We start from the raw sequence: 9,532 nt of genomic DNA, 5'->3' as shown, positions 1-9,532 counted from the left end.
ACCTGAAGCCGACTACATGGGAGTCCAGCAACATAGCCATTACGCCAACTGCTGGTCCCAAAATGTTTAAGAACATTATATTATTTTTATAGTGGGAAAGAGAAATAACTAGATTAAATTTTTACACCGTATAACATGACTCCAGAAGCGTTTAAAGATAATAGGAATGTGATTTCTCTCGTTTTTAGTACTGTATTTAGGAAAGTGAGCCCAATGGAGTCATTATGTTGTCAAAAAGTGACTTGTAATTGGGCTTTCTTCTTGCATCCCCACCCGCGGATAAACAGCAAAGAAAGGACTATCGACTGTGTTCTCCAAAAGGAAATGTTCCCATGGTTACCTGCATTTTTAGGGAGTGAGAAACGCTGTTCTTTAGGGTTGGTTACTCAAGTGCAAGAGCAAGAGGGCTAAGGGCAGCCTTTGGGCTTTGCTCGTTTTCTGTGTTTGTTCTATAACCTGTCAAGTTATGAACACTCAAGATGTCGTAGCAGGGGCCAGCTCCATAGCCTAGTGGTTAAGGGAGGTGGATCCCACATGGCTGACCAGGGTTTGAATCCCAGCACTGTTGGCTTGAAAAACACACTGGGTTATCACTGGGTATGTGTGTATGCATGCCCCAAATCCCAACAGGATGGAGGAAAAGGCTTTTAGGCTTGATCAAATCCCCTTGAGGGGTGCCTTCTCTGTGTCTCTCTGGTGAGCATGCATGCCCCTGGCAGTTATTACAGTGGAGGGGAAGGGAGGCTTGCCCCACGGTGCGCATGCCCTACCCGCACGCTTCCTTGAACCCGCGCAGCAGCCCTGGTGTAGCGCCGAGGCACAGAGAAGAGAGCGAGCACTCTGCCCAGCGTCAAGCAGCGAGGAAGTGGCAGAGCTGGGTCTGGACTCTTGCCTGTCTGGCCTCAAAGCCTTTGGTTTATCAGAATCCTCGATTGCCTACCTGAGGTTTTGTTTTTGTTTTTGTTTTTTGGGGTTTTTTTTAATATTTTTGCTATAAGGCACATGTGCTTCCCCGGGAGACAGAAAGTGAGAAATCACCCTGCCGGGGGGATGGCCACACTGCAAGCCTTTCTCCATTCTCCTCTCAGGATTTTGGGCACGCGTGCACGTGTGCCCAGTGTGAGTTTAAAGCCGCTGAGTGTGGGACTCAAACCACGGTCAAACTACATGGGAGTCCAGCGACATAACCATTATGCCATCTGCTGGTCCCAAGCTTTTGTTTGTTTGTTTTTGAAGTTCGTTTTTTTTTTCTTCTATGCAAGAGAGAGAAACAGAGTCCCAGGGTCCCAGTCCACCCCAGCTAGCCCTGAATCTTGGGCATGCACATGCCCCAGGCACGTTCCGGGAGGTCCCTGGCCATGACCCAGGACCCTCCGTGTGGGTCAGCCATGCCCAATGGGTGTTTTAGCGCTGCACCACCCCCTGCCCCCGCTTCAGCTCCCCGATCAGAGGGTTAGACAGATGCCTCGTCACAGAGCACAGCTCCCCTCTGATGTGCTGGGTGGAAGCGTTCTTGTTGGATCATTCCATCACTCTCATCCACCCCATTTGGGCTGTCGTCCTGCCACCTTCTAGGGGACTGCTCCTCGGACAGTCAGAAGTGTGAGTTAACGAAGTCCTGTCCATGGAATCCAGTGGGCTCTGGATCAAGTAGAGACCAGAGAGTGAATGAACTGCCCGTTCTGAGCCTTCCTAAGGGCACCACTGAAAATCAGACCTGAGTTTTGCATAGTATCATAAGCATTATGCATAAATATTTTTTGCTTTTATCTGGTTGTTTAGTGTGGTGGCCATCACAGATCACGATAAGAAACAAGTGTTTGCGTAAGTGTTGAATACTCCATCCACGCGGAAGAGCTGCAAATCCAGGCGCATCTGTCACTGAGAGTCACATTTTAGGAAAGAAGTTACTGGGAACTTTTGTTTCTGGGACTTGGTAGCAGAAGAAAGTATTAATTAGGTCATTTAAAGAAGACTTCAGGCTTTAAAGTCCTATAGCCCCGGGACCAGCAGAAGGCATAATGGCTACGTCACTGGACTCCCACGCGGTTCAAGTCCCAGACCTAGAGGCTTAAAACACACTGGGTGCATGTGTGGGTGCACCGAAAATCCCAAGGGGGAATGGAGGAGAAGGGACTGCAGCACGGCCATCCCCCCAGGGAGTGTGATCTCTCACTTGCCGTCTCTCCAGCGAGTGCATGCTCCCTATAGCACAAATCTCTCTTTAAAAAACAAAACAAAACAAAAAACTCTATGATCCCTTAGCTTTTTCCTGCTGCATTTTATTTATTTATAAAGAATTGTTTATTTTACCTTATTTATTTTTTTAAACTTGACATAGCACATGTATGTTCACTGGAGAGAGACAGAAAGGGAGGGAAAATGAGAAGGCAAGCCACTGGGTCTGGGACTCGAACCACTGTCAACCATGTGGAAGTCCAGCACTTTAACCACCATGCCACCTGCTGCCCTCTGCCCCCGCCAGTTTTTAGACTTTGTAGAAGTCCATTTCAAATGAAGTCTCACATTTCTTGTCAAACTTGTGACTTGTCACAGGATCACGGTCTCTCCGGAGAATGGTGTGAGGCTCTTCACAGCTTTACAGCAGAGACCAGCGATGACTTATCCTTCAAGAGGGGAGACCGAGTCCTGATCCTCGAGCGTCTGGACTCCGACTGGTACCGGGGCAGGCTGCACGACAGGGAGGGCATCTTCCCGGCTGTCTTCGTGCGCCCCTGCCCAGGTATGACCCCCCACAGACGTGGCCCTCACTCTGTAAGGGAGTTCAGGGCCGTGACACCCTTTTAGTCGTGCTCATTTTATTTGTCTACCTTTTAAAAAGTTGATTTATAACGTGTACGCACGCTTCATTCACCTACCTTTCTAGAGGTAGAGAACAAGATAAAAAGAAAAATGCCTTCCCGCATTACTGAGTAATGGCTAATTTTGTCTACCTAATATTATTGTGTGTAACTTTATCCTGCTGAGAGGAAAAAGTTCCTTCATCCTCTTGCAAGTTAAATAAGTTTAACGTTCATTGAAGATGGTCTGTTCTAAGACTGACAGGGTTTTTTTAATTTTTTAAAAACTGTTTGTTGTGTGTTTCGGTCCATTGTCTTATGTGTTTGAATTTTTGGTGTTTTCACAGCTGAGGCAAAAAGTACGTCTGTCCTAGCGCTGAAGGGAAGGAAGGCCAAAGCCCTGTATGACTTCCGCGGGGAGAACGAGGATGAGCTCTCCTTCAAGGTCAGGACGCGTGTGCTGCCGAACTGCAGGAAGCACGATCGATGTTCAAGTCTTCCGTGGGAGGGTGGACCATTTGGGTAGAATATTGGTCAGCACCCAAGAATGAAGAGATTCTCAAGCCCTAATTCTCAGGGAAGAGATTAGAGAGAGAGAATGTTCAGTATCAACCAGGCTTTTAGCTCCTTCGAGAAAACCCGGGCTTAATGACCGCAGTCCCCCCAGGAACCCCTTGTCCCTTGGAGCATGTCAGCCCTGGCAGTGTTGGAGCCTCGCTAATAGCCCCAGCGCAGGTGTCTCGGTGCGGCCCGCACAGCCCCCGCTGACATGTAGAGACCATTGGGGACCGCATGGCACCTGCTATAGTCTCGTTGGTGCCTCGTAAGACCCTGGGTCCTCTCCTGCAGAGGCGCTGACCAGAGCTTTGGAAAAAGAATCCTAAGAGGTTGAGCTACTTTGTGAAAATATTTTTTTAAGATGCCTAAATGTTTTTTTCTTGTTCATTTTTGAGAGATTTTTGCTATAGGGCATATGCACTTGCCAGAAAGATAGAAAGTGAGAAATCACCCCCTGGGGAGACGGCCACACTGCGGTCCTTTCTCCTCCATTCTCCTCTCAGGACCTTGGGCACGCACACACACACACCTGGCGTGGGTTTCAAGCCTCCATGTCTGGGACTTGAACCACAGTTGATTATGTGGGAGTCTAACAATGTAACTGTTACACCATCTGCTGGTCCTTAGATGCCTAAAACTTAATCTTACTTCACTGATGAAATGCCTCCTTTTTTTTTTTTTTTTTTTTTGCATAAAATAAACACAGAACATTTCCGTGGTTCTGTGTCACCACTCCGCAGTTGGACAGTGATCACAGGAATACACTCACTATGTATAAATTTTGGGGCCAGAGGGTGGTGTGGGGTTAAGGTGCTGGACCCCCACATCGCAGACTGTAGTTCAAGTCCCAGACCTGCCGACTTGCTTTTTCACTTTCCCTCTCTCTCTGGTGAGTGCACATGCCCTATAGCAAGTTAAAATAACAATAAATAAATTAAAATTATTTTTTAAAAGCATTCCTTTGATCTTTGTGTAAGATATTAGTGCAAATGAAGAATCTGAATTCGAACTCTTTGGCTATCATGCTGGCCTTCTTTTAAGTTATGCCGATGTAGATAACAATCCACAGTACTCTTCAGAGAAAGGTCTTCACTTTATAGATGACAGACTTACAAGTAAGGCAGTCTAGACATTTTCCTTAAAGGACTCTGCACTGGTTCAATGTTCTTAGTCATTACTATTTTATTAAATATCCACAGAATAATTATAGATAAAACTTATTTCAAAAAATAGTCCCAGTCCTTGGGAAACTTGACATAGTGTGTAGATATGGACCAGAGCTAAGAAAGAAGCTCCAGGAAACAGTTATGTTAACAATTTAGGAACCCGAGGAACTTATTTCTAACAGAAACTTTGAAGAGCCAGAATACTTATTTATTATTTTTTCTTTTTGGAGAGTTTTTTGCTACAGGGCACGTGCATTCACCAGAAAACAGCGAGAGACAGAAAGCGAGAAAACATACCCCGGGGGGATGGCCACGCCACAATCCCTTCTCCTCCATTCTCCTCTCGGGATCTTGGGCACGCACGCACATGCACCTGGTGTGAGTTTAAGCCATCGGGTCCGGGACTTGAACCACAGTTGACTACATGGGAGTCCAGCAACATAGCCATGACGCCAACTGCTGGTCCCAAGAAGAGGCAGAATTCTTGCAGATTTTAGCAGAGTAGAATATACTGATGGCGTCTCATAGTCAGCATGTTTCTTTCCATTTTCCTTAACGGAAAACCTTCCATCAGACCACCTCCTGGAGGGCAGCGTGCTAAGGCTACGAGCACATCCCTTTGTCCTGATAAAGACCTCGTCTCAGGGGAGCCCGGTCATCTGGGACTGTTGTGGAATCTTAAATCCAGATTGTCAGAAATGGTTAAAACCCCAGAAGCATGAAACGCTTAGGTCTTTATCTGCTGGAGGAATTACTATTCACACTTGAATAAGATGCACAGCCCCTTTGACTAACCCGATGAGGATAAATCAGTGTTCTGAGGCGGGGGTGGTGCTCTCCAAGATAGGAAAAATGCAAATTTGCTATTGAGGCCGTGGAGGAACGGGAAAAACGAAATGGTAGAAGAGAAATGCCATTACGTGCGAGCATAAATGCAGAGTGCAAAATGCTCAGGATAAAAGGCGATTACAGTAAAAGCCTTCTAAGTAAAGAGGTTCACGTGAAGTGTCATGGTCAGATAGCCTGGTAGTTAGGAATATGCGCCCTGGAATCACCAGGTTTGAGTCCTGGTTCTACCACTAACTAGACACATGACACTCCCAACTTTCTGGGGTTTTTTGTTTCAAATAAAGAAATCTATAAAAAGGTAATTCTAGAATGAGGATTGTACTCGGCCCCAATCCCAAGGGCTGTAGTGTTAAATTCCTGTAAAGCACATAGAACAGGACAAGGGACGCTTTCACCCCTCCAAGTCTCTGCTTAAATGTCAGCTTGGACAGGGCCCCCCCAGTTACCCAGGGAGCCGGCCCCCTTACACGTCCTCCTCCTCTGCCAGCTTGTGTATTTGTCTTCGCGCTTTAGAAAGAGATCTTTGTTCATTGCTGTATCCGGCATGCCCGGGATAGCGTCTGACACATAGTGGGTGCACAAGAAGTTACTGATTTAAAAAATACACGCACACACGTATATATGAGAGGTGCTAGTGTTAGTCATTCAGGAAGGTTTTTTTTTTTTTAAGAATTATTTAATTTTATTGGAACCAGCAGTTAGCGTAATGGCTATGTCGCTGGACTCCCACGTAGTCGACCGTGGTTCGCGTCCCAGACCCGGTGGCTTAAAACTCACGCCAGGCACGTGTGCGTGCATGCCCAAGATCCCGAGAGGAGAATGGAGGAGAAGGGATTGCAGCGTGGCCATCTCCCCTGGGGGGTGATTTCTCGCTTTCTGTCTCTCTGTCTCTCTCTGTCTGTCTGGCGAGCGCACGCACCCTATAGCAAAAATCTCTCCAAAAAAAAAATATTATTTAATTTTATTTTACTATCATTATTTTTTGAATTTGGTAGAGGGCACATGTGCTCACCAGAGAGCAAAGAGAGAGGGAAAGTAAGAAAGCAAGCTGACAGATCAGGGACTCAAACTGCAGTCGGCCATGTGGGAGTCCAGCGCCCTAACCACTGCCCCAGCCACTGGCCCCTCAAGAAGGTTTTTACAAAATATACTTGGGAAAATAAAGTGCAGCAAATCTGACAGTGGCAAACAAATGAACTTCGAGAAGAGGCACACAGGCATTGTTAGATAGAGATCATTTAAATTTTTTTAAGAGAATTTTTTGCTATAGGGCACGTGCACTTGCCGGAAAGACAGAGACTGAGAGACAGAAAGTGAAAAATTCCCTCCCCAGGGCGGGGATGGCCACACGGCAATCCCTTCTCCTCCATTCTCCTCTCAGGATTTTGGTGTGAGCACACACACACCTGGCATGAGTTGTAAGCCTCCAGGTCCGGGACTCGAACCACAGTTGAATATGTGGGAGTCCAGCGGTGTAGCCATTATGCCACCTGCTGGTTCCAGATAGAGGTCATCTTGGTGGTGTATCGGTTAATCCCCTTTGCAGTCGAGATGAGTGAGTTACAGCGAGAAGATCGTTCATGCCACTCCAGGTAGGCTGCTCTCTGTGCCTAGATGCAACAGTGACCGATGGTGATTTCTCATCCCTGTCATCTTACAGGCTGGGGATGTCTTATCAGAGCTGGAGTCTGTGGATGATGACTGGATGAGGGGGCAGCTGATGGGAAGATCTGGAATATTTCCCAGAAACTACATTCAGTGTCTCCAGGTCAGCTAAGAGTGAAGCTCGACTGTGTTCGTCGGCACAAGAACTCACTTGAAGTATCACTTTGACTATCAGATATGTTTTTGCACTATTTTTATAAACTGAGAAATATCCAAGCTGGACATGGTACACGAGACGTGTCTGGAAGCAGCAGGTGTCTAGATCGTGTCATTAGCATTCTTTCACAGTAAACCGTGACATGAGCTGGGATTTTAGCCGGAGAACAGCCAGCAGGTCCACGTCCCCCAGGGCATGTGCCGACGTGGCAGGGCCTGGAGGCTGCGGACCCAAAGCTGCACGTGGATGTCTTTGTTAATCAGCACAAGCAAACTAACCAAGCTTCTTTATTTCTTACTCTTAAAAAGAGGACGTTTGACACTCACGTGCTATAACTGTCAGGACATGGGTGGTCACCTAAATTTCCTTTTCGATATTCAAATGAATTCCGACAGCTCGTGTGCACTCGCCTCCTGCCAGGGCAAACCTTGCTCAGGGGGACAGTTTACTGCCTAGCCAGAGCGTCAGTAAGCACCTGGCGAAATCCACTACGCTCACAGATCTTCCTCCTGTTACTCTGAGTCTTTCCCATTTGTCTGAGGATTTGAAGGGGGTCAGTTTTTTTGTTTTGTTTTTTTGGTGGCTTTTTTTTTTTTTTTTGCTATAGGGCATGTGTGCTCACCAGAGAAACAGAGAGAGAGAGAGAGAAAGCGAGAAATCACCCTCCAGAGGGGATGACCATGCTGCAATCCCTTCTCCTCCATTCTCCTCTCGAGATCTTGGGCACACACGCACACGCGCCCAGTGTGAGTTTAAGCCACCGGGTCCAGGACTCGAACCACAGCCTACTACATGGGAGTCCAGCGACATAGCCATTGCTCTAACTGCTGGTCCCCTGGGGGGTCATTTCTGCTAGCTCTCCCATAGTGAGAAAAGCCACAACTGTCCCTGTAAGGCCTTGCTAATACAACTAACCCTTCTACCTACATGGCACACTCACTCCTTCCCTCACCGTGTACTTTACGTTAACAGGGTTATTACAGAGCGCATTTTCTGAATCTGCAGTCACTCCTTTGGCAATTACTGGGACCCAAAGGAAAATTCATTTTCTCTGCATTACCCCAGTAATATATAAAAGCTGTGTCTCATTACAGTAGCACATTATGAGTGACATAGAATATCTTAGGATATGCAGAACTGCTAAGATGGAAAACAATGCCAGACCCCCAGCTCATTTCCTCGCCATATCATCAGGATGAAAAATAATTTTAGAGGACTGAAGAAGGCTGGTACTTTATTTTTGTTCCCCAGCTCCTCTCTGCACAAATATTATAGTAAGTTTTAGTAAAATACTAAAAAAAAAACTGCTTCCCTGCTATCCATTGTAACACATTCCAAGCTTAAGATAAAAGTGATTCTTTACGGGACTGAATCAATTACAGTTTATGGGCTGAAGCCAAATAGGTTGAAGACAATCTTCCAAACAGATCAATGGAACAGAATTTCATTGGGATTATAAAACACTCTCCCAACAATGCTCACAAGTTTCTTCTGTTTTTGAGAAGAGTTGCATATGCTGGACCAGTTTTTTAACATTTTTTTCCTCCCCATTGTTTGCCAAGTCAGGTGGCCAGTGGCCACACCTTCCCGTGCCACCTGCAGTTCAGTACAAAGGCGAGTGTTTACCTTGCCCTGAATGACTTCAAGTTCAGGCTCCTGGTTACGTTTGATTTTGGAATAGGGGAGCTGAGCTGGGTTTTTCCTACATGCTTAAGGTAAAGGAAACCACGAAGCAAATTCTCATCCAGTTTCACTCCAAAGTCATTTCATGAGTGATGGATGATTGAAAGCATTGAAAGTAAGTTCCCATTTGCAGCACGCTGTACAGCGTCGGGGGGACGGGTAAGAATGGACATGAGGGCCGTATCTCTGTCTGTGCAATCTCTACATCTTTTGTTGAAGATTCTGAAAGCTTGTCTTTGTTGGAGAAAAATATCCCCTCCTAAATTTTGGCCTTCCGTCAGCAGAATGATAAGTGCAATAGTTGTAAATCTACTTGACATTATAATAAACTGAACGAACTTTTCCAAGTTCCTTTCTCATACTAGACTGGGTTTTTTAAGAATGGAAATGGTATCTTACTTATCTTTATGTCTCCAATCCTTGGCACCCACCCACTCACCCTCCACCCACCCATCCTTAATACGGGTGGGTGGGTGGGTAGGTGGATGGATGAATGGATAGATAGATGGATGGGTGGATGGATGGATGGATAGATGAATGGGTGGGTGGGTAGATGGATGGATGGATAGATAGATGAATGGGTGGGTGGGTAGGTGGATGGATGGGTGGGTGGGTGGATGGATGGATGGATGGATAGATGAATGGGTGGGTGG

The 9,532-nt window shown here is 46.4% G+C and overlaps 1 protein-coding gene across 1 annotated transcript in view; it reads left to right on the top strand.

Annotated features, from left to right (window-relative positions):
- SH3D19 (SH3 domain containing 19) overlaps positions 1-7,704 on the top strand; it is a gene marked incomplete at its 5' end in the record, with an annotated part of 64,190 nt that extends 56,486 nt beyond the window's left edge. Inside the window, 3 exons of the mRNA XM_014590998.2 lie at positions 2,557-2,743; positions 3,149-3,246; positions 7,035-7,704. Of these exons, the coding sequence (XP_014446484.2) occupies positions 2,557-2,743; positions 3,149-3,246; positions 7,035-7,151 (402 nt within the window). The remainder of the gene's footprint in view (positions 1-2,556; positions 2,744-3,148; positions 3,247-7,034) is intronic.
- Positions 7,705-9,532: the final 1,828 nt, after the last annotated feature.

The sequence above is a fragment of the Tupaia chinensis genome, unplaced genomic scaffold (genome assembly GCF_000334495.1).
Source record: "Tupaia chinensis unplaced genomic scaffold, TupChi_1.0 Scaffold000521_1, whole genome shotgun sequence".
Taxonomy (NCBI): Eukaryota; Metazoa; Chordata; class Mammalia; order Scandentia; family Tupaiidae; genus Tupaia; species Tupaia belangeri.
The sequence above is the reverse complement of the archived record's forward strand: the minus strand, read 5'-3'. Positions and strand labels throughout refer to the sequence as shown.